This window comes from Halichoeres trimaculatus, unplaced genomic scaffold (genome assembly GCF_033239565.1).
Source record: "Halichoeres trimaculatus isolate MK-OKI-2021-1 unplaced genomic scaffold, fHalTri1.1 fHalTri1_scaffold_5, whole genome shotgun sequence".
Lineage (NCBI taxonomy): Eukaryota > Metazoa > Chordata > Actinopteri > Labriformes > Labridae > Halichoeres > Halichoeres trimaculatus.
Window position 1 is genome coordinate 12,386,018 of NW_027437183.1, and position 26,226 is coordinate 12,412,243.

A 26,226-nucleotide genomic window follows, 5' to 3' on the forward strand; every position below is an offset into this window, starting at 1 on the left:
AGCATGCCCTCTTGTAGCGAAACATGGCAACATAAATAGCCCACTTTGTTTTTTTTGTTTGTTTTTTTTTGTTTACTGTTAAACTGTGTTGTAATACTGTGGCTTCAGTGGATTATCATAATGTAAGGCTCCAGTCATTAAGCTAATGACTTTGAAGCTAGCGCAAGAGGGACACTTTGCTAACCCACACCTAAGCTAACTGTAATCGAATTTCTTGCCGTCTTGCTGGCTTGAGGGTTAGAAAATTGGATTAATCATCACCACATCCAGGAAATATTCTTAAAGTTATTATCTTTTTAACAATATCATCTGTTTTTTCTACTGAATCACACCATGTAGCTACAGTTGGTTAGCTTAGCATTGAGTGAGCACAAAGCTAAGCTAAAAATACTGCTGTTTTTGTATCGACTGGATCGGCTGAGACACATGGGAGCACATCACACTTTGTAAAACACAATTTGTGGCTAAGACTTTGGCTTTTGTACAGATTAAACAACATTTGAGAGTGGTAATAACAAAATCAAAAACTGTGTTGGAAGGCATCCTAAACCAACTACAAGTAACTTAAGGATGGAAATCCTACTTGTGATTGTTTTAAGAACACCTCGACTTAACTGTGTCCTGACAGCTCTGATTTGTGGTCCTGCTTTCAGACAGCTGTTTATTTCATTGAAAACTCCAGAAAAACCTTCAAATCACAAGCTTCCTCTTCAGTGTATTTTATTTTCTGTTCTTTCCTGTCTTCGAGTCAGGGAAGCCGAGCTGGAGTTACAGACCACACTATTACACTGTGGTCTGTGGAACTGTGACAACTAGGAGCAGACTGTCACACTGGGACCCTATGAAAATTTTAGAAGAGGCCAAAACGCTTCGGCGAGGGAAAGCAGCTGACAGCCGGCTCCAACTGCATGTTTGTGTGGACTGTGTGGTTTGTAAGCTATATGTAAAATGGTGACGCTGAAAATGTTGGAAATGCATATAGATTAACAAAGGGCTAGTATAAGCTTGTTTTGAGTCATTTAAGATGAGCAAATATCAGAGGTTACTGGTTATTGGGGAAACAAGTTTGTGTTTTCATTCTATTGATGGTGGAAAAACGTAGGCCTTTCTGTAGTCTCTGTGGTGGTTTCTGGTGGGTCAGATTTCAGATACAGGAATGGAGCCATACTCCTTTAACTGGGGTGGAGACTTTTGGACAGAAACAGAAATAGCTTTTATTACCTCTTTCTATCTTAATTAATCATATCTACTTTGATTTCTCACTTACAAATATCCAAAAGATGTTATGTTCCTGTGCATGTTTTGAACTCTTAAAAGAAACACAAAACAGATACAACACTTCAGTCTTCTAAGACCTAACTGTGGATCTGGAAAGGAGACTCCAACCGATCACTGAACCTTGAATACAGCAGGAACAATGTGGATTCAGTCCTAGCCAGGGACAGTGGACCAGCTCTTTGCCCTTGAATGGCTTCTGGGAGGGTATGGGAGTTTTCACATCCAGTCTGCATGTGGTTTGTGGACTTAGCCTAAGGAGTTTGTTGGTTCAAGGCAGGTGCTGGCTGAGTAGATTAGTGCATATGTTTGTTGTGATGGGACACCGCAGGGAGAGAGAAGGTGTGAGAGACAGAGTCAAATGCCATAGAGGGCAAAGGGGGTAAAGCATGGCATCATATACACCTACTACTCCTCAATGTTATATTTGAACAGACTCAGTATCATTGATGTATTAAGTGACTTATAGTTTGTAAGTCACAAGGACATGAGAGCTATAATAAGAATAGAAAGTACCATAGCCATGTCTTTATGAGCTCCTGCAAATGTTAGGCTTTGTGGATCTTTAATCAAATATTTCAACATCCAAATCCAATAAACCTTCTTCAGCTGTAAAGTTGAGAAAGCAAACTGCACTGTGAGCAAAAGCAGCTTCTCAGTGCCAGGCAAACATATTTCATTACTGCTTAAATGTGCAGTAAAAGTTACTAGAATATCTCTGCAGATGTTTTAACCTCCTCACGAATCCCTCTTTTTTTTTTACACAATGATATATGTGTGCAAGTGTGAACAGTATTTAGACACTCCAAAATCCCTGCAGTGAATAAGGGTTTGATGGTGCTTATCCTGTGCAGATTTTCTGGAGGCTATCACAAGTGCAACCAACAAGCTCTAAACTTTCAACCTCTAATTCATTTCTGTGTGTTTGACATGCCTCTCTCGATTTTTCAGCACCCCTTATATTTGGCAGTGTTTGTGAGCATGCAACCTAAACATTATGATTTCCACCACACTGGTATTTACTGCTGCATTCTTGCCTTATGTTGTTTCTGTTATCATCTAACTTTAAAAAGAGCCCTAATCTCTCTTCTTAGCCTGTCAGCAGCAGCTCTCATTTCCTCTCTGGGATGCTGCAGTGGGAGTTTGCTAAGTGCGGGCCTTCACGCTGCCCTCCTGACATTCTTCACAGCCTCAGACCTCATACTCTGCAGTTTGTCTCCTAGCTCACACGACGCCTCACTTCTCCACTGTGTCATTTGGTTGTGCCCTGCCTCCAGGACTTCCTCTTTCCACACCAGGCCGGTCTGTGTGTGTCGTCTTGGTGAGAACACCGTGGGAGGCAGTAATGTCTGTAAATAGATAAGTGTGGTCAAACAGCGCTTCAGTCCCAGAGGCAGGAGGATGTTCTTTTAAACACGAGGCATCTCCGTGGGAAACTTTAGGGTGGACTCAGGAAACACTGGGATGATGATGGTGATGAGGACTGGGTTTAATGGTTAGTGGCTGTGGCGAGGAAGTTGCATTCTGTGCAGAAATGATGCCATGATGGTGCTCATAAGTCACATTAGTTCAGATCTGTTTGTGAGAAAACAAGGGCTGGTATAGATGTGGTAACTGAAGTAAGGCTAAAAGTATGTTGCTCATATGACCACCAGCAGATAAATCATATTAAAAATTCAAAACAAAACCATTAAAAGGTTTTTTTTTGTTTCTGAAGAAAGCATTTAGATTTTAATTAAGTCAGTGTCCTTATCTTTTGAGGTGTTCACAGTTAGTATCTTGTATTCCATTGCATTTGAAGAGTGTGCTGAGAGCTTTGGGGTAATGGCATATTTGTGTAATATACTGTATAAATTAGTGGTTTCCAGACGAACAGATTGTCTGTGGAGCTATCAGAACATTTAATGGAGACAGGGAGACCTTTATGTTTATTTAATTTAACTTTGTCTCATAGCTCTTGCAAAACAGCTATTTTCTCAAAAAGGGGAGAATGAAAATACTTAAAATTATTTTTCTTTGATGTCAGAATCCCTTATTGTCATTGTATCTGAATATAACAAAAATAAGTGTGCCAGTAAGTCAGTATTTCATCATCATTGAGCTAAAAAAAAGGCATATGGTAAAACAAAACACAGGACAAAAATAAAAGTAGTTAAGATTAGAGTTAGGGGTTATGGCTGGTATCAGGGTTTTTACAGGCTAGACTTATGGTAAGGGTTTGTGTTTTTAGAGGTTAGACTTAGGATTAGTGTTTTTAGAGACTAGACTTAGGGTAAGGGTTTGTGTTTTGAGAGGTTAGACAAAGGGTTAGGGTTAGTGTTTTAAGGGGCTAGACTTAGGGTTAGGGTTTGTGTTTTTGCGGCTGGACTAAGGGTAAGGGTTTATGTTTTGAGAGGTTAGACTTAGGGTTAGGGTTTGTGTCTATGGAGGCTAGACGTAGGGTTAGGGTTAGTTTTTTTTAGAAGTTAGACTTAGGGATAGGTTTTGTGTTTTGAGAGGCAAGACTTAGGGCAAGAGTTTGTGTTTTTAGAGGCTAGACTAAGGGTTATGGTTAGTTTTTTTTAGAGGCCGGACTTAGGGTAAGGGTTGGTGTTTTAAGAGGTTTGACTTAGGGTTAGGGTTTGTGTCTTAAGAGGCTAAATTAAGGGTAAGGATTTATTTTTTTTAGAGGCTAGACTTAGGGTTAGGGTTTGTGTTTATAGAGGCTAGACTTAGGGTTTGGGTTTGTTTTTTTAGAGGTTGTACTTTGGGTTAGTAGTTGTACAGGTCAGACCTAGGGTTAGGGTTAGTAGTTGTACAGGTTAGGGTTAGGGTTTTCACAAGTAAGACTCTGCAGGGTTAGGGTTATTTGCTTATTTCCATGTTAGACCTAGAGTTAGAGTTTGATTTTTTAAAGGTTAGACATTAGGGATAGGGTTAGCGTTTAAAAGTATAGCCTTATGGCTATGGTTAGGGTTTTTACAGGTTTAGCTTAGGTTTAGGGTTTGTGTTTTTACAGATTAAGCTTTGGGTTAGTGCTTTTAGAGGTTAGACTTAGGGTTTGAGTTAGTGTTACTGTTTTCATAGGCAATTCATAGGGTAAGAGTTAGCTTTTGTGTTTTTTCACTTGTTAGACTTAGGGTTAGGGTTCTTAAAAAGTAAGACTTAAGGTTGGGTTTAAGTTTAGAGTTTTCACAGATTAGACCTTGGGTTAGTGGTTTTAGGATTAGAGTAAGAGATTCTTTCATAGTTAAGTTGAAGGGTTACGCAGGCCATATCACTTACCCAGTATAAATATCTTACCCTAACTCTACCCTTAACTTTATCCTTACACTAGCCCTTACCTTTAAAAAAAAACATTTACTCTTACCCTAACCCTAAAAATAACCTGTAAATACACTAACCCTTACCCTAAGTGTAACCTGTACAACTACTAACCCTAATCCTAAGTCAAACTTGTAAAAACTCTAACCCCTAACTCTAACCCTAACCGTGTGTAATGATTAGCGTGTAAGAATGAAGGGTGGTGGTGACCAATCTGCTGTCCCCAGACATACAAGATAAACCAAGACTTAATGATTTATCTTTTTATTCTCTGAACAGAAGACTACTTTTTTCAGCTTATGTTGTTTTCACATCCCTGCACTACCAATCCCTGAAGACAGACACCAGATAATTAGGGGTTAAAATGCTTCAGTCCAAGGAGGTAAACATAAACACATAGTTGGCAGCAATGTGGTGAAAAAGAAAGGAGAATGCATCATTTCCATTTTTGTGTTCAGGGATTTCCCAGCAGTGTTCGATTTGATGTTGGTAATGAGGTCATACACATGTGATGGAAATAAGGTACGGCGTAAAGGTGACACAATGCATTTGAACCACAAAAACTCAGCCTAGAAGAACATAACAGATGAGTTAGATCACTGTAAGAGAAAACATAGACCCTGCTGGGACAAGCCAAGCATGAGCACAGTCATGATTTAATAAGAAAGCAAAAGCTCTGATGTCTCTGTAGCGGCCAAAGAAACAGTTTCACCATGACGATTAAAGAAGTTTTACTTTTCTGCAAGGAAAAACAAAACAAAACAAAAAGTGATTTGACATGACTCACAAATGTGCACACAAACATCATCTTGTGTGTTGATTTTGAAACAAGCATACTTTGGCTCAAACTGGCTTTGCAAATATTTGGACCCTTTGCTTATCCAAATTGTATTTATATGAACAACCTGTTTCCAGTAATCTCATCATATTAATCAACCTGCAGACACAAGCAATGAACTAATACTCTAAAGCTTCAACTCACATCAGGCAATAAAACCAAACTAGACTTTCTAGAGTTTCGAAGCTCTCTGTTTTGCCAAAATAAACAGGATTCTTGGATGCAGGTGACTTTATGATTGTATTTGGACAACATGGCTGTGGTTGCTAACAAACAAAAGAATAACACACAGCAGTTAACTCAGTTTAATACCTGAAGAAGTTTATTTCTCAGGCATGCCTCAGTTTATTTTATGGTTTTATGCACAAGGAAGTAAAGACAGCATTGGGTATTTTTTCCCCAGTCGAGGATATGTGATGTGTATGTGATGATATATTTACATGCTCTGATTATTGTTGTGAACATACATTGGTGTGTTCACATTTAACAGGATCTTGAGATTTCTGTACAATCATGCTGTAAATCTTTGATGTGAAATGAAAAGGAGAAGTTAAAAGATAAGTTCTGCATCTTACAGAGTCTTTTTCGCCCAAGTTAATGAAAAGGCAGCAGCTTTATTACAGTGAAGTACACGTATGTTTATTCAGACAGTTGTAGTGTCTCAGAACTGATATCCCAGCTGATGAGAAGGAATTAATGCAGCTGCACAAGTCAAGCTGCAGGAGGGTGGATGTTCTCCAATAAAGTTCAGAGTAATCTGTTTTTTAATATTGACAAAAATTTAACTAAAGGAAGTGAAGTTAATAAAAAATAGAATCTTCCTCACAATCATGGCACTTAAGAGTTGTAGGCATGAACAGGCCTGGAACTGACACCACAGACAGACGTAGTCAGACAGACGTAGTCAGCTTTATCTGTTTCCTTCTGCTGCTACTGCCATCAAAAAGCTCTAACTTGGCTGTGTAGTCTTAACATGTAGGACTTAGTAGCCCAAAGTGACTTCAATACATAAAATCGATAAAAGGATAAAGACAATAATAAATGCAGTAAGTCAAGCTTCAGAAACTAGCTACTTAGATGATTTTGTGTGATATTTCCCACATATTGGAGTGTATAATTCGTGGTGTAGTCACCTGATCAAAGCAGTATTTTTGTCAGGGTGAAAAAGCTCAAAAAGGTTGTAAAACTAAGCCAAATATTGGCCAACAGAGGGGACATGTAGAACTGCTTCAGTGCCCCAAACACAGAACGTTTATTCCACAACAGGATCTCTCATGTGATGTTTTGACGACAGAGGCTCTAACATTTCCTCTCAAAGTGTTTTAACTTGGTTAACACTTCAGATACCTTAAAATATTTCTAACACTTTTCAAACCCTTCAACTGGCTGCTAATGTGAAGACGATCATTCATACAAGCTACAAGTTTTCCCTCTTAACACTGATGACAGAAAGAACCAAATGAAAACATGCTATTACGCCCTCTTGTGTCTCAAAGAAGTACTACATCATGTCATAGATATTCTCTAATCATAGTGGGTCATGAAAAGTTTTACTACCACCATACGTTATTTCTTACAACTCCTTATAGAAGATAAGACAGATAAGGAATGAGCCATGAAACCTCAGAAAGGTTAATGGGTCACTGAGTGCATTTTCTTTCTCTCCCCCTCTTTCTCTTTCCCTATTTATCTTTATGTGGTATACAAATCCACAAAGAATGGACAGTTTCAGCAGAATGTCTTCCTCGGCCTGAGCTGTGATTGGACCAGAGGAGTGGGTGGAGGTAAACAGGGGGCTGCAGTGGCACAGAGAGTCTCTCTCTAAGAGGAGAGTGCAGAGTAAAAAACTGCACAGTGCTGATCATTGACAAAGGTTTGGAATTAGCATAACTGCTAAATGCTAAAACGTTGTTTACAAAGGAAAATCTTGATCTTAAATCAATAGGAACTATTTCTAGTGTCATTTTTTTCACCTCCTCTGTTTCTTTCTCCACCTGGTCAGAAAAGCATGTGACTAGTCTGGCACATTATCAGTTCATAAGGAGTCAATAGTTAACCACAACTTTATCAGTGTCAGTCCAGGTCATTCACTCTTCAAATGTGTTTCACCACTCACATCTTATAATCTAACACGACCTCTTTTCCTCTCTAATGCCCACAATCTGTCCTTTTTCCCAGCAAGCCTCTCTTCCAAACCTTGACTCTACAACCATTCCAGATCTAGCACGGTGAGCAGCCCCACCTCCCCGTCCCAATCAACCATCAGTTCAAACTCTAGTCCTTTCACCCTCTGCTTCAGCCTTTGGTCTCTGTGCAACAGCGCAGACGGCCTAATTTCCAGCTTCAGCCTGTGAGAACTAGTTGTGAGAAACTGCCCCTCAGTTCAGCTGCCGGTCCACGCCTGATACTCCAACTGGAATAGCTGGAATAACTCAGAAGAAATGGGATATGGTAGAAATACAGCATGTAAATAGATTCCATAGAAGTGAATCTCTGCTGTAACTCCATAAGGGCCGACATGTTGTAGCTCTTGATTCTTCTGAGATAGAACCCATGTGGTTCAAGATAAAGGAGAAAAATGCTTATTTCAATTATTATCCATCCTAATTTATTTGATCACACCACTTAACATCACCAAAGCTCTTATGTGACGTAACTCTAGCCGAGCAGCGGTAACTCTGGTGCGTTGGACTTGTTTTCACGGTTGTGGTTGAGTGTGCACATGGAATTTAAGGATCTCTTCCACCACGGAGACATGCAGCCTGACTCAGCACTTCACCGACACTTGAACCTTAAGGACACACATAAATACACAGTCACACACTCACAAACATGTTAAAATACCAGACCAAAAAAACATGCAATGCATACATGTATACTACCAGTGCATAGGGGGAATCAATCATTCTTATTTGTTATCTTAAGACACTTTACAAAAACATTAACAGGTCTTGACCCGTTAATGTTAATAAAGTTTTATTAACAGAAACCCAACATCAAGACAAGATAAGAAGTCTTATCTCATCTTGACCCACCATGAGTACAGGACTTTGCAGCATCTAGCAAGTTACAATGGCAAGGAAAAACTTCCCATTAATGGGCAGAAACCTTGGAGAGAACCAGACTCATGTTAGACAGACATCTGCCTCGACTGTGTTGGTGTAAGAGAGAGAAAGATAGAGGAGAGAGCCAGTGGGAGAGAGGAGTATGGAGGGGGGGGGGGGGCAGCAGGAGAGGGAGACACACACATGCGCACACGCACACATGCGCACACGTAGACAGAGAGAGAGAGAGATACACTCATGCGCACACGCACAGACACACACAGAAAGGGGGAGAGATAGAGACACACACACGCACAGACACAGACACAGACACAGACACAGACATAGTCCGAAGTTTGGCGTTGTGGCGACGGTTAAGGTGATACCATGGGTCCACGGCAGCAGACCTGGAGTCTGACAGGAGCACAGCAGCAGGTCGTCCACATCCCTGATCCAGAGGAACCTACAAGACAAACTCAGAGCCTCCCAGAGAGGTGTATGGTCAGTAACTATAACAGGACATTATGACTAGAAGTTAGACTGACGGATAGAGGGAAACAGGAACCCTGTGTGTCAGTTCCCCCCAGCAATCTAAACCTATAACAGCATAACTAAGAGCTGGTTCAGACCTGGTCCAGCTCTAACTGTAAGCTTTATCAAAAAGGAAAGTTTTAAGTCTACTCTTAAAGGTTGAGACTGTGTCTGCCCCCCGGACCTCAACCGGTAAGTTATTCCAAAGAAGAGGAGCCTGATAACCAAAGGCTCGACCTCCCATACTATTTTTAGAGTCCCGAGGTACAACGAGCAGACCTGCATGCTGGGAACGCAATGACCTAGATGGATAATACAGAACGATTAACCCTTTAAGATAGGATGGCCTGATGTCATTAAGCACTTTGTAAGTCAGAAGAAGAATTTTAAACTCTATCCTAGATTTTATAGGTAACCAGTGTGGAGACACTAAAAGGAAAAAGAAGATAGCTTAGGTTTGAGCATAAATGAGCCATTTGTTCTCTTTATTTATTACAACACTGAAGCACCTGTTTTGGCCAGTGGTTGTGTTGCACCCCCCAGGTGCAGAGGTTAAGGTTCAGTTCCAACCTTAGGTCCTTTTCCCCAGTGTTATTTCCCTCTCCCTCTCTGGTTTCCTGATCTATCCTTTGTCCTTTTCTCTCCCTCTTAAGACAAAAGCTTAATGAAGGTGAGCAGGTGCATAAACACCAGGCTTTTTAGTTATAAGCAAGAGTTGGAACTGTATATGAAGCACAAAGTGACATATGTTGTCTGATCAGGAGCCTCAGAAGCAGCTTTCAGCTTTGAGCAGATGATGTGGTTGTATTTGCCTCATTTACCTGTAGCCTAAAGAAAAGTACTGGGATGATTCATAGCTGAGAGTGATCCTCCCTCCTTGTGGTAGATAAGGTAGTCTTTACTCTAGTTGAGAGTTCGAACTACACATTATGATATCTTAGGACATTCGTGCAGCACTTCCAACGATGCTGCACTGCAACAGATAACTGTGAAGAAGAGAGAGCTGGCATTGAGACAGAGGTGATTTACTCGCTGATACAGTCAAGCATGCGGTCACAATGACTGGCCAACCACAGGGAGAGTTTAATGGACACATCATTGGTAAATTCATCTCTTTACAATACAGGTTTAAAGGCTAAAAAACAAGCAAAGGAAGCAAAAGCTGTGCAACTGCAGTTGAAGCTGATGAAATCCTTTGGTGGGGAGGAGATAGAGGGGTTTTTCTGAACTTTGACTGTGTTGATAAACACTCGAAGGACGTGTTTCTGACATTCCCCCTGAAACTGGTTAAACCCAGAGCTGACAGAACTACAGGCCACCACACTACTGAAGGTCAACATCCCCGTATCTGTGTGTGTGTGTGTGTGTGTGTGTGTGTGTGTGTGTGTGTGTGTGTGTGTGTGTGTGTGTGTGTGTGTGTGTGTGTGTGTGTGTGTGTGTGTGTGTGTGTGTGTGAGCATGTTTTGATGAATGTGTGTGCGGCATGGCGTGTCTAGAATGGCCAGACTGTGGGAAGGAAAGGAGGTGTAACTTGTTAACCTGAATTGATGCAATGATCAACGAGCCAGCGCTTTAATTCAGGAAATCACCTGAAATCCTACATTTTTTTCCTTATAACACACCTGTTCTACATAACAGTTAAAATGTCACCATTTCTTAATAAATAAACTGAAGTATGAAGAATGTGTAAAAACCTGATTCTTTCAAGGGAAGAGCTGAAAATATCAAACTTTTGCATTTATTTTGAATAATTCAGCTACTTGTTAAAGTAAAGGCTAAATTTTTCAGCTATTTCTCTGCTTTGTGCTGCTGCTTTTTCTGCGAGAAGAGTTTTATAAATCAGCTAAGGGTCCACAGATGAGCAGTAATGTTTGCAACCTCTTCTCAGTTCTTTTCAGGCAGGTGTTATGTTTAGCCCTGTGTGACATAATAAGGATGTTCTGCTCTGTTAAATTCGGGTGTTTCCCTCCACTTTGCTCCACAAACAACAAAAACAGCTAGATAAATCAGTGTTTAAACCTTAATTTTTATAGAAACACAGCGATGTCTAATCATCTAACTGTGAGGTTTCACACGTCCCCTCTCTTTCCAGAACCATCCGTTTCATCTCTATGCCATCTTCATTGATCTGTGAGCCTGACCATGTTGCACAATGTCCAAACAAACATGTGGCAGTAAGAACTTGGCACAGACATCAAATCCTCCCATACTCACCCAGCAGTATAAAACTGGTGAAGAGCAAATGCGGGCACTCTTCAGGCTGAAAGAGGGGTTCGCTGATACAGAGTGCTTTGTGCTGCAGCTGAAACTGGGAAGAGATGGCTCCTGGCAAAAAGGTAAAAACAAAAAAAAAAGTTTGCTGCGCTTACGAGCTACTGTAAAGGCCTTATCATAATGTGGTGAAATGATATATAGGTTGTCCCATTGGTCTATGGACTGAGGTGTTGTAAAGAAAATGATATCACTGCAGGTTTCTGCGCTTGGTGAAATAGCCGGAGTGAAGCAGTTAGAGCTAAAAACTGCTTTTTATCTCTGCACCTTTGGACCTGGATTACAGCTTTTCTTACGATCTCACATGCAGAAAATTTTAACTTTCACCTCTTTCTGATGTATGAGCTACAAATGTCAACCTGTGCTTTAAGCCACATGGTCACAAAATGTTGTGCTACTCCACTGAGAATTTCTGGACGAAGCAAAGACTCTAAAGCAGAGATGTGATGCTAATGTGCTACTCCTATAGGGTATCCTTGAGCGTCTGAACGCTGGGGAGGTGGTGATTGGAGATGGAGGCTTTGTCTTTGCCCTGGAGAAGAGGGGGTACGTGAAGGCCGGGCCCTGGACTCCTGAGGCCACCGTCACACACCCTGAAGCTGGTAAGACTGAATGAAAGGAAAACAGGGATGCATAAAAACAAAAAAAGCAATCATATCTTTAGTTTGAAAAATCTGTATTTTTTCCTTAGTGCGCCAGCTGCACAGGGAGTTCCTGAGAGCTGGGGCCAACGTCATGCAGACCTTCACTTTCTACGCCAGTGATGACAAACTGGAGAACAGGGGTCAGACTTTAAAATACACTGTAAGTACACAGAAATATGCTTAAACCTAACACAAGCCAGATTCTGCAGGTCCTCAGTGAACCACTGATGGTTTTATTCCTACAGGGGGCACAGATCAACGAGGCCGCCTGCGACTTGGCCCGTGAAGTCGCCAATGAGGGCGATGCTCTGGTAGCAGGTGGAGTGTGTCAGACTCCATCCTACCTGAGCTGCAAGAGCGAGACAGAAGTGAAAGCCATCTTTAAGAAACAGCTGGACGTGTTCATGAAGAAGAATGTGGACTTCCTCATCGCTGAGGTAGAGTCACAGTCACAGGTGTCTAACACGTGATTAGTTGCACAGATGGTGACAGTGTTGGGTCTTTTTTTGCAGTATTATGAGCACGTGGAGGAGGCTGAGTGGGCTGTGCAGGTGTTGAAGACCAGCGGAAAGCCTGTAGCTGCTTGTTTGTGCATCGGACCAGAGGGAGACATGCACGGAGTCTCACCCGGAGAGTGTGCTGTCAGGCTGGTGAAGGCTGGTGTGTGTGTAATCTGAACCACGTGATCTCAAGCTTTTTTACATTAACTGGAACAGCAATAAGTTTTCACTTTGTGTTTTGAAGGTGCCCAGATTGTGGGAGTTAACTGCCACTTTGACCCCATGACCTGCGTGAAAGCTGTGAAGATGATGAAGGAGGGAGTGGAGAAGGCTGGGCTGAAGGCTCACTACATGGTGCAGCCTCTGGCTTTCCACACACCGGACTGCAACTGTCAGGGATTCATCGACCTGCCAGAGTTCCCCTTCGGTAACATGTTTCACATTAAAAGTAAAAGAAAGGGGGAAAATGGGAGCCTGTAACATCGTCTTACTTTTTGTGTGTGTATGTGTGTGCTCTCAGCCCTTGAACCCAGGATCTTGACCCGCTGGGATATGCACCAATACGCCAGAGAGGCCTATAAGGTTGGCATCCGCTTCATTGGTGGCTGCTGTGGGTTCGAGCCTTATCACATCAGGGCCATAGCAGAGGAGTTGGCCTCTGAGAGGGGGAAAATGCCCCCTGGCTCAGACAAACATGGAATGTGGGGTTCTGGTCTGGAGATGCACACCAAACCCTGGGTCAGAGCCAGGTAAGACCTCCAAAACATGCAAAAAAATAAACAATGTGACATCTCCTTTTTTTGTGTCTAACCTGTGTGTTCACTCTTCTAGGGCTCGTCGTGACTACTGGGAGAATCTCCACCCTGCATCAGGTCGTCCTAAATGCCCATCCATGTCCACGCCAGAGGGCTGGGGTGTGACTAAGGGCCACGCCGACCTGATGCAGCACAAAGAAGCCACCAGCACCCAGGAAATGAAGCACCTGTTAGATATGCAGAAGAAGGCCAAGGCCTCTGCATGAGCAAGACAGAACGTAAAAAGCTAAGACAGCCACTTCTCAGTCAGCTTCTCCAGTCAGTAATAAAAGCACTTGTACCAGCGATGCTCCAGAGGTGGAGTATTACCATGTAAACCCCAAACAATAAACCTAAGTTTGTTACTGAACTTAATGAAGATGTGTTGTCTATTTCTGCTTTGAATTGAAAATATTTTAATCAGAAGAAATCTTTACATATGCACTGATTTGGACATGATTTGGGCATCTTACTGAGTTGAAAAAAGTGGCTGCATGTTCTGAATGTTTTTTTTTTCAGGGTACAAAAAAAGCAACCCAAAACCCAACAGGGCAACACACTAACACCCATAATGAATCAGGATCCAACCAGTAGAACACACTCACAATACTCCCATTGAGTAGGAGAGGGGAGGAGATGGAGTAAACATGGCAGTTGTGTAACTCACTTCCTGCCAATCAGAGCGCCTCTTCCTCAGACCCCTCCCCTACCTCAGAGAGATTTATAGTGGCCCTCTGCTCTGCTCTAATGTTGCTTCAGCTCCTCAAAGTCTGAGCAGTCAGGGGTCCACACAGCTGCAGGATTATGGCACCAGGAAAGAAGGTATGTGTGGACTTAAGCGTGGACATAATATTTGTTTTGTGGGCTGCGCTGCAGAATATTCATGTAAAGAGATAAAAGTATTGAAAAATACCAAACATTAAGAAGTCTGATCCAAACTCTAACATCTCACTGGACAATCTGATGTGATTTAAAAGCATGTTCAGGCAAATTAGAGACACATGTTTTCTTACTCACCCTAAGTAATAGTAGCCATGGAAAACAGTATGGCTTCAAATATCCAGGTTTTGAGGTGTAATCCACAAAGATTCTTTTTTGAGATAATTTGTATGAAAGATAAAAATCTTTGGGTTTATGGATAATATCTTGCATTTAATATCTTTATGTCTCACCCAGAATATATCACAGGATAAGGAAATTTGAAATGTGTGAATATTTAAAAGGTTTGTCATCAAGAAAATTTATTTAATCTGCATCTCCATGTGCTGTGGCTCACACCAGGTGAAGCTTTTCTCACACTCGACAAAGTCAGTGCCAGTAAAGAAATTTCAAACAATGCCAAGTGCTACTGCAGTGAATTAAAACTTATCACAGACATTTTTTTTCAACATGGGGCACTTTGTGGCTAAATTAAGGTGCTAATGCATTTTGTAGGAATGGTCTACAAATTGAATGATAATATAAGTAGAGAGCAAAATGTTTTCTGGATAAATTGAGATGATCTTCAAGGTTGCACAAAGTTTAAGCCTTTTCTTTCCAAACTTTTTAAAAGGTCCAAACTAAAAGGTGCAGATCTATCAGCCATTATGAGAAGTGCAGCTGTTCTCAGACATGTGCTTCTTCTGGATAACTAAGGGTCAAGGGGAGAGGGGGGGTCAGGGCTCTGGATTTGGGAAACCAATGCATGTGGCATGATACAAAGTTGTATTTATCTCTAGTTTCTATGTTCTTCCCACCTAGTAAGGACTTTTTCTGTTACACAGAGACAATAAATTGTCAAATACTTAATTTTCATTAGGCCTAAAATAGATAAAAAATAAACTTCAGTCTCTCCAGTTAATGAAAGACAAATGTGAACAAAGTCAGTGGACAGTCATGCAGCTCAGGGCAGAGTAGTTGGAAGGTAACAGCTGGAGTCATACTGGATCTCCATCTAAATGCACAATCACAGGGAGTGTTGGAGCGTCTGGACGCTGGGGAGGTGGTCATTGGTGATGGAGGCTTTGTCTTTGCCCTGGAGAAGAGAGGCTACGTCAAAGCCGGGCCCTGGACTCCTGAGGCTGCTGCAGAGCACCCCGAAGCAGGTGAGAACAAACCTTCAAACCTCATTTCACCTGCAAACCAAACCAGCACTTTCCATATAACTGTTTAAAAATTGGGATCTTTGTGTTTTGCAGTGCGTCAGCTGCACAGGGAGTTTCTGAGGGCTGGTGCCAACGTCATGCAGACATTCACCTTCTACGCCAGTGATGACAAACTGGAGAACAGAGGCAACAAGCTCGCCTTCACTGTAAGAATGAAGAGGCATCACATGGTGCAGCAGATTATCTTGTAGATGGATGCTAATCTGTACATTGAAATTTAGAGATAAAAATAACCATCAGTGCATGTGATGTCTATATTGGAATTTGCAAAGAGATCTTAATTTGTTTTTCCTTGCATGAGTTTTTTTCCCTTTGTTTTAATTTTATTGCTTCTCTCTTTGCAGGGTGCTCAGATTAACGAGGCCGCCTGCGACTTGGCCCGTGAGGTCGCCAATGAGGGAGATGCTCTGGTAGCAGGTGGAGTGTGTCAGACTCCATCCTACCTGAGCTGCAAGAGCGAGTCAGAGGTCAAGGCCATCTTTAAGAAACAGCTGGATGTGTTCATCAAGAAAGACGTGGACTTCCTCATTGCTGAGGTGAAGATACAAATACATCACAAAACGACAAATCATGACCACTGAATGGGTTTATTTTGTCTGTTGATGTTAAATTCTTTTTGTATGTCCTGCAGTACTTTGAGCATGTTGAAGAAGCCGTGTGGGCTGTGGAGGCGCTGAGGGAGACAGGAAAGCCTGTAGCTGCTTGTCTGTGTATCGGACCAGAGGGAGACATGCACGGTGTCTCACCTGGAGAGTGTGCTGTCAGGCTGGTTAAAGCTGGTGGGTTCAGTCTTACTTCAAAGAGCCATGACTAAAAGTTTTCATTTCTATTGCTAGCTGTTTTGTTAAAAGATGATTGGCTGGCAAATAACTGGGAGTTGAAAAGGAAGATTTACCTATAGATGTTTATTTATCAGCTCATTGTGTCCTGGCATGATCTCTCTGTGACTGAGATAGCAAGGCTAAGATTTCCGACCATAAGATATCACAAATGTGTTCTTACTCCACTTTGTCCCATAATTGTGATGAGTAATCAAATCAATGTCCATTAAAGGACATTTGGTTTTGTCTCATTCATACATGTTTTTCCTCTCTGTTTACCTGGAACAGCCAGCTCACGCCAGTGCTTGCTCTCTTGTAGGTGCCCAGATTGTGGGAGTTAACTGCCACTTTGACCCCATGACCTGCGTGAAAGCTGTCAAGATGATGAAGGAGGGCGTTGAGAAGGCTGGGCTGAAGGCTCACTACATGGTGCAGCCCCTGGCTTACCACACACCAGACTGCAGCTGTCAGGGATTCATCGACCTGCCAGAATTCCCCTTCGGTAATCATACTCTATTATGGTGTGATGAATATTAAACATTTAAACCATTAACATAGACTTTTAAGCAGTGAAGCTATTGACTGGAGTAGATCATTTACTAAATACGAGACTAAAATCAATAAAATGATAGAAATCAATGACAGAAATCAGTAACATTTGAATGAGACAATATCATAATAGAGATGAAAATAGTGTAAATTAATGAAACCCAAACCAAGGTTATGCAATATTTAAAATTCCAACTTTTTCAGCAGAAACCAATCTGATATTAAACTTGTATTAAATTAAATTTTCTCTAAGGTCTGGAGCCCAGGATCCTGACTCGCTGGGACATGCACCAGTACGCCAGAGAGGCCTACAATGCCGGTATCTACTTCATCGGTGGCTGCTGTGGGTACGAGCCTTATCACATCAGGGCCATAGCAGAGGAGCTGGCACCTGAGAGAGGTTTCCTCCCTCCTGCATCAGAGAAACACGGAAACTGGGGGGCTGGTCTGGAGATGCACACAAAGCCATGGGTCAGAGCCAGGTTAGAAGCAACTTCCAAATCTTCCCTAAATACCAAAAATGTGCACACAATGTTGTTCAGTGTCAAATACTGCATAACATGTACTTCTGTGTGAGTAATGTCTTGTGTTTTCTCTCCTATTTTTTTTTGATAGAGCCCGTCGTGACTACTGGGAGAACCTGAAGCCAGCCTCTGGCCGTCCCCTGTGTCCCTCCCTTTCTGTCCCTGACGGCTGGGGTGTCACCAAGGGTCACTCTGATCTCATGCAGCAGAAAGAGGCCACCTCTCAGGACCAACTTAAGCAGCTGTTTGACAGGTCAAAGAGCCACTGAGTCAGTCAGTCTCTTTCAGATTGAGTCAAACAACCGAGCCGTGCAGCTGCTGATGCTGCACAGTAGAGTGGGTACTGTCTGTTTACAATGCTGCACCTGACAAATGTGATGTCAGGGGCCAGTTCTTCAATTGAGACTGCAACTAGACTGTACATATGATAATTAAACTGGAGTTAATGTGAAGCCACAGTCATGTTTCAATTGAAGAGTAGGCCCAAGAGTCGGGACCTTTTTGATTTCACTGGACCAGTTTGTTTAATAAAATGAGATAAAATAAAATGTGAATTGGTCACTTGATTGATGCGATGTGTTGTTGTTTTTTATGAAGTTTATCTCTGCTTTATAAATCCATTTATTTGTAGAACATATATGATTATCACTGGGCCTTTAACACCAAAAATGCAGCATTAGAAAGAAACTCCATGCGTCCACCATGTGTCAAAAAAAGAGCATCATTGCAATAAAAAAATCCAGATTTTAAGAAAAGTAATGTCAGAATTTGCTAACATCAAACTTACATTAAATTCCGTTCAGTGATCAGACTAGGAGATATATTGACACTAGTAACCAGCAGATGGCACTGTTAAGATATTGTAGCTACTATTCTTGACATTGACTTCAAAGATCCTAATAGGACAGATGCTCCCCTTCGCTACTTGTGAATGAAACCAACTCAAGCCACCTTATCAGTTTCTTCCCCCCATAGACTGTAGTTTCATAAAAACTTTGGACCATACATAAAAGCTGTACTGTAAAGAACGTTTTATTCCTAGCTTTTGGTTGTTATTAAAGTTTATATGATATCTGTTCTGTTACAAATGAATATCAAGTGACTGACTTCAGGAGAAGTATTCCTTAGTTTGAAGTTATCGTGGAGCCTGGTAGCAATTAAGGTTATCTAAATTTTCAATTCTAATTCTTAAAAATAACATTTAAAATGTTTCTTCTGTGTGTTCCAAGTATGTGGGGGGTTTCAAAACTACCTTATTCTGAACAAGTCCTCTCACTCGTAGGTTATCTCTTCTATGTCTCCATCTATCAAGAGATGTTTGTATACCCCATTGGATGAAGAAATCTTCCCAAATGGCCCATCTTCTTGTATAAACGATCTGTGTTACTCCATCGTCTATGATTGGACAAGTCTAACATGTGACCAGGTTATCCGTTTTCCTTTTTTCAAGGTGGAGTGAAATAAGGATAGGGGTATGATATTGCCTTTACCTACCTTAGAAGCATTTTATTTGACATTTTCCAAAGTAATTCAGCCAATAGTATTGCTTCGTTATTGTGTGATTAGCAACAAAGCCTTTCTAAGCTTTCCAGGACATCGAATTGTTTTGCTTTGTCGCGGATTAACATCATTTACTGGTCTATTTGTGTGTGTCCTTTTTGACAGGAGGCTAACTTACCACTCGGGAGTGTTAGGGCTGTAGTATGGCCTGAGAAGTTAATATAGGAGGACATTCACTGGGACGACACATCTGTGGACTGCTTATCATAGCCGCCAGAGAGGCAGAAGCAGATCAAAAGTAAGGTTCAAAAATTGTTTTCCTGATCTTAACACTTCTTGTTTACATGCAGTTTGAGGAAAAGTAGTTCCTTTTCAGTAATTTAAACCTTATTCGCTGCCGTTCATTCGAGTGATGCTGGTGATGCGCCGCACGTTCCCCACTGCAGCATAACCGTTAACTGCCTCCTCTGGACCGCACTATGTTATGGTATAGAATTTACGTTGTAACGTTCCAGCAGCGCTATCTTGTGGTGTCTTTCAGCAACTACACGCAGCGTGTTTATACCGGAAGTTAACGTGAGGTCGTCATGGGGAGCAAAGTCAGCTCCAAAATGGCAGCTCCAGCCGCTCGGGTGATCCAGGTAACGTCGCTTTTTCAACTATAATAACTATGGCTACCTACCTGTTGAGCCCATACTCACCTTAAAAAGGAAACTATGCCGTATTCTTTTGTTCTAAACAGTGGGTGACTTATTTCAGTGGGATTTTTCAGTGCTGCAAAACGTTACAGCCACAGTTACCCTTGTTGATGTCCTTGTTTAGCCGCAAATCACCCAGAAATGCCTTAAATTTTTGCCATGTCAAAACGGCAGATGGAAATATACTTAGCTAAGAAAATTAGAATAATACCATAGCTCATTGTTGAAGTGTTTTCTTCCAGCTTAGTCGTCACAGCTGCTAGCTGTATTCAGATCTGCATGTTAGGTTGTTGACTGCCCAAAGCTGAAATGCGCCTAAAAATAGTATATCTTTAAGTCAGAAACACTCACTGTACATGACTTATTCACCTTATAATTAATTATCTTGCTGTGTGGTAAGAACTATCTGCCTGATATCAAATTTGATTAGTGATATGTAAGAAATCAGCCATCAAGGCTAACTAAACCAGCCCTATCACTTATCACCATGATTGTTTTAATAGTTGATGATTGTGACTATATTAACAGATCATGTATAAACTATGATTTGCATTACATCACCTCAACAAAACTACATAAAAATTAAAGAAAGATTCAGACACTCAATAATCAGACACGCTTACAATCAACATAGCAAACATCAAACTATCTGGTGCTTAAGCATAGTCTTGATCGGGGATTAAGCTCTTTACTTATACTTGAACGGTGTGCAAAAGGGTTTGACAGCATAATCTATTTAAAATATTGAATGTGTCTTAGGTTTGATGGTTGTATTTGTTGTTGTTGTATGCTCATTAATAGAGTGTCTGAAGTGGTTGGGCTTTAAGGTCTTTGAACAGGTTTTTAACTGGTAGAGCAAGATAGACTTTAAAGTCACAAACAGAAGCATGGACTGTGGGGTGTTACAGCCCAGTAAGACACTTACTATCTCTGTTGGAAAGGTTAATAACTGTAAACATCTGAAAATACTGTTCAATCACTACCTTCCGGCAGTAGTTGAATGGCATTACTAGGTGATAATTTAAACAGATATCTGAACAGTTAACACATAGATCTATATTCAGCTTAGCCTCCTGATGATTTCTATGTCCACGTATCACAAAATTATTATCTGTAATGATGTAGTTTTTTGTAAGTTACTCATAATATGCTAGTAAGTGGTCTAAGGTTGACTAAAATCACAAAAATAAATAGTGTGCAATAAAACACAATATTATTTTTTACCTTCTCTGACTTAGAGACAAAAAGCCTGTCATACTTTGGCTGAAGTACTACTTTGAAATTTGAACATGTCAACAGCTGTGTGTGTTAAATACTTATAGTTCAGTGTAGTAAAAAGTGTCTGTTATCCAAGTGGTCCACACTCCACTGGCCATTCTGGCTGCCGTGAAGGTAAAGACAGCAGTAAACGACACCAAAAAAAGCTCAGGGTAGAAAGACATGTTACTTTTTGTTGTCATTTGTCCAACAAACAAGTTAGATTTTTATTTTTAATTGCAGAAAATGCAAAATAATTGCTTTGCTTTATACTTTACTGGAGATGAATAGAATTGTGTGGAGTATTATTAAACGATCCCTGTATGTCATAAATTTGTGTTTGTTTGTTTTCAGGCTATTCGACCTCACTCTCCTCTGATCAAGTTCCCAAGAAGACAAGATCTCCCAAAGCCCAATGGTGAGTCTGCAGAAAGTCAATAATTGGCAGCTGGTTGACATGATGACCTACATAAAGAAACCTGCCATTGTAAAACATAGTATTTGTTGATACAATTTGTAGCTCTGAGCATATTTACACGTTTTATGGTAAATAACAGGACTTCCTTACTTGAGGATCAAATAATTTTTTCCAGTGTTACGTTTTGCTCTAACAATTGAATGGAGCACAGATTCTAAACTTAGGTGGAATTAATTACACATAGAGTAAAAATAGTTGAATTTTTTTTCTATTAGAAGTTTTCATTCCTCTTCCTTTTTTCTTTCTTTGTGATTTCTCAATTTCCTGAACTTCTTCCTGAGTTGTCTTTCTCCTATGATGATATTCTTTCTTCTCCTCTTGCAGCCCAGGAGGCACTGAAAACATTAGCACTGAACTTTGAATCACACAGCGCTCAAGCCTCCCCTCCAGCTGCAGCGCCCCCTCAGATATCCAGACCTCATGTACCTTTGACCCCGATCCCTGGCACGCCAGATACCCTGGCCTCTATTCAGCTACTCACTGCAAGGTACCGCAGGAGACCGCTGTCAGTGGACGAAATGGAATACATCCAGGTGAGGGGTCAAACCACTGACCAACTGTGTCTCTGACTGTACTTTTAACATTGTACAGACAAGTCAGCTTTTCAAAGCAGGAGAAGGAGGAGAAAGGGGAACAATACACTGGAACTTTTTCTTTTTTCTTATCAGGACATAACCTTTGTCCTTAGTTTAAGATAAAGCGGTTTAGTCATCTTTGGCCTTAAACCCTCTAAAGATTCTAACTTTTCTACCTTGGATCTGTATGTGCTGTCAGTTTAATGTTGCAGGTTTTTTAGGCTTAGAAAAATGCTAAATATGATGACATTAAAAGAAAAGTTGATCCTCTGAACATTCAACTGCTTTATTAGCAGAAAGCTGAAAACTTGCTATTTAAAAGTTCCTTTTAATAATCTTCAGATTTTTTCTCACAGCTTTGTTTTCTTTCTTTTCCACAGCGTGGTGGTCCTGAGTGACATGAAGCAACTCAATCACTGCAACCAAAGTCCTTATCTGTCGGAGATCAGTATGTGTCTTTAATTCTGTCCCACAGCACAAGACAACCTAATGCCATGAGACATAATGTAGAATAAACTATTATATGAATCCTGTTAAAATGTACATACCTTTATTTTTAGCTGTTTAAATAGTTTAGGTTTATTCTTGAGGGATGTTTTCATTGTTGTCCGCACAACTGACCACAACTTTCACCTCTATCCGTAATGGCTGTAGTGCATATGCAATTTTTCAATGCTGGCTTAACATTACATCAAGGTTTCTTTGGTTTAGTGTGTTTGTCAGTAATACCGTTATCTATGAGAGCAAAGTATCTGTGTACTGACCCCCTTTTGTGTGTAAAGAGTCCATCTGAAACTGACTAGCAGTAAATGGAAATTCTGTGGTCTTTGACAATTCAATATCTCATTATTGAGTGCCCAAATTTAACGACCTGGTTAGTGATTGGCAAAAAAGGTGCAAAGACTGAATTAACATGTTAACATAGCTTCAGGAAAGTTAAACAAACATGGACAATACTAATCAGTATTTTCAGAAAAAAGCTCAGGGTAAGCAGCCCTTTGAGATGACCCTGAAATACATAAATGGAAATTTACATCTTTTTATGGGACATGAGAGCTCTGAGACAAGGTTGAGAAGCTGATGAATTAATCAAGCTCCTCTAGAGCTTGAAAACATTTATTATTTATTATTGTTTGGTCATATAATGAGGTGTGACTAGAAATTTTCCATAAATATATTTGTGACTGGATGAAGAATCTTGCAGAGGCAGTTTGGCGCAAACTACCAAGATTTTCTTTACCATCTTTCACCCTTTGAGGAAAATCTTATAGTGGTTTTGTTTGAAGTGAAAACCATTGTCTATCTACTGCCAGTAGTTTTACATCTCTTGTTTTTACCCAAACAGAGTCGTGGTCACTCGCCTTCTTGGTTACCTAAAACAAACACAAAGCAGTTCATCGAAGAGAATAACTATTTTGTTTCACATCTTTCACTGCAATAAACTTGGCACACAAAATTAAGGTCTCCCCATATCAACTCCAGCTACTGCTGAGTAAAGTATGTTGACCATTTCATGTGATCTGCTGATTAAAGAACATTAAAGAATATTGTATTATTAAAGTGGTGTTCCTATCATGCTTGGTATAGAAAACCAAAAGAATGAATGAGAGGAATATAAGTAGGACAATGAGAGAACCAAAAGAATAACAAGGTTTAAGTTTTAGTTGTTTATTGTTGTCACCGTTGCTGGCATGCTCTATAAGGTAAACATTAACAACATTAAAGTTCTGACACAGTGCAGAATGACCGGCCACCATTAATGTGTAACTGGTTTACTAACTATGCGATTCAGGAAGCTGTTAAGCTCTTGAATGAATATCGGCACGAGTAGTTACAGACGTGACAGAAAGGCAGAAAGTGAATACACACTTCACCTGTCTGACTGGCAGATTGTCGTGGTAGTCTCTACCAGAGCTGATGAAAGCTCACACAGTGTTGATTTTCTTCTCTTAATGAAGGAGAAGTCCCACTCAGGCAAACACATATGAGAAAAGAATTGTGCGTTTTTGTAAGTACATGTCTGCCTTTTGGCGAAAGATTCAACAACCTGCTTCTACACACATGAATGCTGTTACAGAGCAATTCATGGCTTTACAAAAATACCTCTGAATGTTCAAAACCCGATACCAAACACGAAAGTGCATTATATTCATATATTGATAGAAACACTTACAGCAACTAGGAACTGTCACAAATGAGCACAAGACGAGAAGAAACACTGAGGTATGCACTGGATTACTCTGATATTTCGAGGACGCGTCTGAGTCATAACATAAACGGCGCCTTGACATGGAGGAGTATTTATCGCTCATTGTTTATCTCAGTATTTTTTTTTTTTTTTTTGCAAACGGCAGACTAAACATTGCACTTGAAATGTAGTAGAAGCATTCTGTGCCCCATACTGGAGGCAAAGGACACGTCAATTGCTTTGTTCCTCCAGCTCCTCAAACGCAGGTAAGAAATCAGCGATGGTGTCCACCACGTAGTCGGGCACCAGGCTGTGGTTGGTGGTCAGCTCACTGTCCCTGTACTCCTGAGCCTCCTCCATCTGAGACACGCCAGTGAGGGTGAGCATGGTGTCCAAGCCGCAGTTGGAGCCAAAAAGCATATCGGTCTCGAGGCGGTCCCCGATCATCAGGCACTGCGCGGGGTCCACCCCTCTGAACTGACTGGAGATGCACTCGAACATGAAGCGGCTGGGCTTGCCGATCACAGTGGCCTTCCTGCCTGAGGCCACCTCCAGGGCTGCAGTCAGGGACCCAGAGCCTGCAGAGGGAGAGATAAGAGCAAGGTTAGACTGAAGTGGATCCAAGGAGACATTTAAAGTAAAATTCTGAGATTGTATCTGTAAGATTACATTAATGCCAGATACCAACCTCTTACTGCAGTTCTGCTATTTTCTAGAAAAGCACTGAACTCAATTAGAGTTAGTGCAATGCAAAAATTCATCTTGGTTCAGGTTCATGAAAAATCCTAGGCCTCGTCAATTGTCTAGCAAAATCCTGACAGCAGATAAAGGAATTGGGCAAGTCTTGCTTTATCTTTGTCCTGTTTTCAAAGAGCCCTTTGTCTTAATTTGACCAATCTGACCTGGAAAAGCAGTATGGAATTGAACTGAGGCCAATTACAATAAAAGCTGAGAGTCTTAAACACCTTGAAGCTCTATTATCATCTTTAAATTTAACATCCAAACCCTTAATGTATAGGATAGTGCTGCCTGTAACTAGACTTGTACTGTTATATACAGGCACAAAGCGGTGGTGGTATTTCAGCATAGGAGTAACAATATGAACAATAGGTTGTAGGCTTAGAAAGACAGCTGCAGTGTGTTACTATACAAAGAGTGAACAGAGAGGGGTTTATTTGGCTCACACACTTATTCAGTCATGGGTAATCCACCATAGTGAGCCCAAACATTCCTATTGTGTATGGAAACCATAGGGTTTTGAAAAGAGGGTTTTTATATATTTGTATATAGTCCTCATTCCTTGTTTAGTTGTTGTAATAGTGGCAAAACTACTGTGAAACAATGCTTTGGTGGTGCTGCAGTGTATAATATTATGACACTCTCCTTATTCTCGGAGAACAGCAGCTATACCAAATTAAGGATCTAGTTTAGGGACCCCTGACTCCTTAATGTCGTGTTACACACCAATAATATGTATTACTTCCATATTACCTGGCAGTATCCTTCCGCTTGACAGAGGGTGCCAGGGGTCGTTGTCGGTGGCCAGAAACAGACAGTCCGGGTCCCTCAGGTAGCACGAGGCTTTAGCCAGTTTGAGAAAAGTCATTTTATCATCATGTCCCACCAGCACCGCTTTCACGTCTGGGGCCAGGCTGCAGTTATAGATGGTTGCGTCCGGATCGTCTGCCTCCTCCACGCAGGGGATACCCGCCTCTTGGAGCTCTCTGCGCAGTCCGTCGCAGCCGATGACAAACACCTGTCCGGGGACCTTGACGACATCTCTCAGGTAGAGAGCCGAGCAGTAGGACGAGCTGAAGATCTGCTCCAGCATCACGTCAGTGAAGCCCAGCCGGTAGAACTTGTGCACATAATTCTCTCTAGGCCTGGTGCAGTTGTTGGTGACGAACACTACGTTTTTTCCGTGTCGTATCAATGAATTCACCACCTTCACCGCGCCGGTGATAGCCTTCTCTCCGTGCCATATGACCCCGTCGCAGTCGAAGAGAATGAAGTCCTTCGCCTCCAGCAGGGTTCGAAGCTGCGGACCTCGAATTTTCTGGCAGCCTTTGAAGCCAAAGGCGCCCGCCATCCCGGCGTTTTCCTCGGTTTCTTCCGTGTTTCACCCGCTAGTGGTTCCCCATGTCAAAAACTGGTGCATAACGTGGGGGAGACGGCAGGTTAACGAAACGAAAACAAATCAATGTCAGGAAATCACATTGCAGAGACCTTGGTGCGGTTACATACACGTACAGCAGTCTACAAAAACATTGACGTCTGGCCACGCCCACACTG

The 26,226-nt window shown here is 41.3% G+C and overlaps 4 protein-coding genes across 5 annotated transcripts; 3 read left to right on the forward strand and 1 right to left on the reverse strand.

Moving 5' to 3' along the window:
* Positions 1–3,698: 3,698 nt before the first annotated feature.
* LOC141790747 (betaine--homocysteine S-methyltransferase 1-like) lies at positions 3,699–13,457 on the forward strand. 2 transcript variants are annotated; one of them, XM_074670818.1, is made up of 8 exons: positions 3,699–3,716; positions 11,732–11,864; positions 11,954–12,066; positions 12,152–12,343; positions 12,419–12,566; positions 12,651–12,833; positions 12,927–13,155; positions 13,238–13,457. In XM_074670818.1, exons 1-8 carry the CDS (start codon positions 3,699–3,701, stop codon positions 13,425–13,427), a joined length of 1,206 nt encoding a protein of 401 aa, XP_074526919.1. In that variant the 3' UTR covers positions 13,428–13,457. The 2 variants fall into 2 exon arrangements, with proteins under 2 accessions (XP_074526919.1, XP_074526918.1); XM_074670817.1 differs by lacking the exon at positions 3,699–3,716 and adding an exon at positions 11,310–11,327.
* A 502-nt stretch (positions 13,458–13,959) lies between these two features.
* On the forward strand, positions 13,960–17,748 carry LOC141790659 (betaine--homocysteine S-methyltransferase 1). Its single transcript, XM_074670678.1, has 8 exons — positions 13,960–14,022; positions 15,152–15,284; positions 15,378–15,490; positions 15,689–15,880; positions 15,976–16,123; positions 16,485–16,667; positions 16,968–17,196; positions 17,330–17,748. The coding sequence occupies exons 1-8, from the start codon at positions 14,005–14,007 to the stop codon at positions 17,505–17,507; spliced, it is 1,194 nt and encodes a 397-aa protein (XP_074526779.1). The 5' UTR covers positions 13,960–14,004; the 3' UTR covers positions 17,508–17,748.
* An 889-nt stretch (positions 17,749–18,637) lies between these two features.
* On the forward strand, positions 18,638–23,306 carry kgd4 (alpha-ketoglutarate dehydrogenase subunit 4). Its single transcript, XM_074671140.1, has 6 exons — positions 18,638–18,710; positions 18,904–19,036; positions 19,280–19,379; positions 21,048–21,111; positions 21,496–21,704; positions 22,127–23,306. The coding sequence occupies exons 3-6, from the start codon at positions 19,326–19,328 to the stop codon at positions 22,142–22,144; spliced, it is 345 nt and encodes a 114-aa protein (XP_074527241.1). The 5' UTR covers positions 18,638–18,710; positions 18,904–19,036; positions 19,280–19,325; the 3' UTR covers positions 22,145–23,306.
* Positions 23,307–23,398: 92 nt separating this feature from the next.
* pdxp (pyridoxal (pyridoxine, vitamin B6) phosphatase) lies at positions 23,399–26,226 on the reverse strand. Its single transcript, XM_074671139.1, has 2 exons — positions 25,426–26,226; positions 23,399–24,512 (listed from the first exon to the last, which is right to left on the reverse strand). The coding sequence occupies exons 1-2, from the start codon at positions 26,021–26,023 to the stop codon at positions 24,166–24,168; spliced, it is 945 nt and encodes a 314-aa protein (XP_074527240.1). The 5' UTR covers positions 26,024–26,226; the 3' UTR covers positions 23,399–24,165.

What these genes read in the sequence shown, in the direction of transcription:
- LOC141790747 (XM_074670818.1), top strand. An exon ending in CGTCACACACCCTGAAGCTG is followed by an intron (nt 11,865 to 11,953) that starts GTAAGACTGAAT and finishes TTTTTTCCTTAG; the next exon opens with TGCGCCAGCTGCACAGGGAG. An exon ending in AAACCCTGGGTCAGAGCCAG is followed by an intron (nt 13,156 to 13,237) that starts GTAAGACCTCCA and finishes TCACTCTTCTAG; the next exon opens with GGCTCGTCGTGACTACTGGG.
- LOC141790659 (XM_074670678.1), top strand. An exon ending in TGCAGAGCACCCCGAAGCAG is followed by an intron (nt 15,285 to 15,377) that starts GTGAGAACAAAC and finishes TGTGTTTTGCAG; the next exon opens with TGCGTCAGCTGCACAGGGAG. An exon ending in TGGACTTCCTCATTGCTGAG is followed by an intron (nt 15,881 to 15,975) that starts GTGAAGATACAA and finishes TATGTCCTGCAG; the next exon opens with TACTTTGAGCATGTTGAAGA.
- kgd4 (XM_074671140.1), top strand. Translation starts at nt 19,326, where the DNA reads ATGGGGAGCAAAGTCAGCTCCAAAATGGCAGCTCCAGCCGCTCGGGTG. An exon ending in CAGCCGCTCGGGTGATCCAG is followed by an intron (nt 19,380 to 21,047) that starts GTAACGTCGCTT and finishes GTTTGTTTTCAG; the next exon opens with GCTATTCGACCTCACTCTCC. An exon ending in AGATCTCCCAAAGCCCAATG is followed by an intron (nt 21,112 to 21,495) that starts GTGAGTCTGCAG and finishes CTCCTCTTGCAG; the next exon opens with CCCAGGAGGCACTGAAAACA.
- pdxp (XM_074671139.1), bottom strand. Translation starts at nt 26,023, where the DNA reads ATGGCGGGCGCCTTTGGCTTCAAAGGCTGCCAGAAAATTCGAGGTCCG. An exon ending in AAGCGGAAGGATACTGCCAG is followed by an intron (nt 24,513 to 25,425) that starts GTAATATGGAAG and finishes CTCCCTCTGCAG; the next exon opens with GCTCTGGGTCCCTGACTGCA.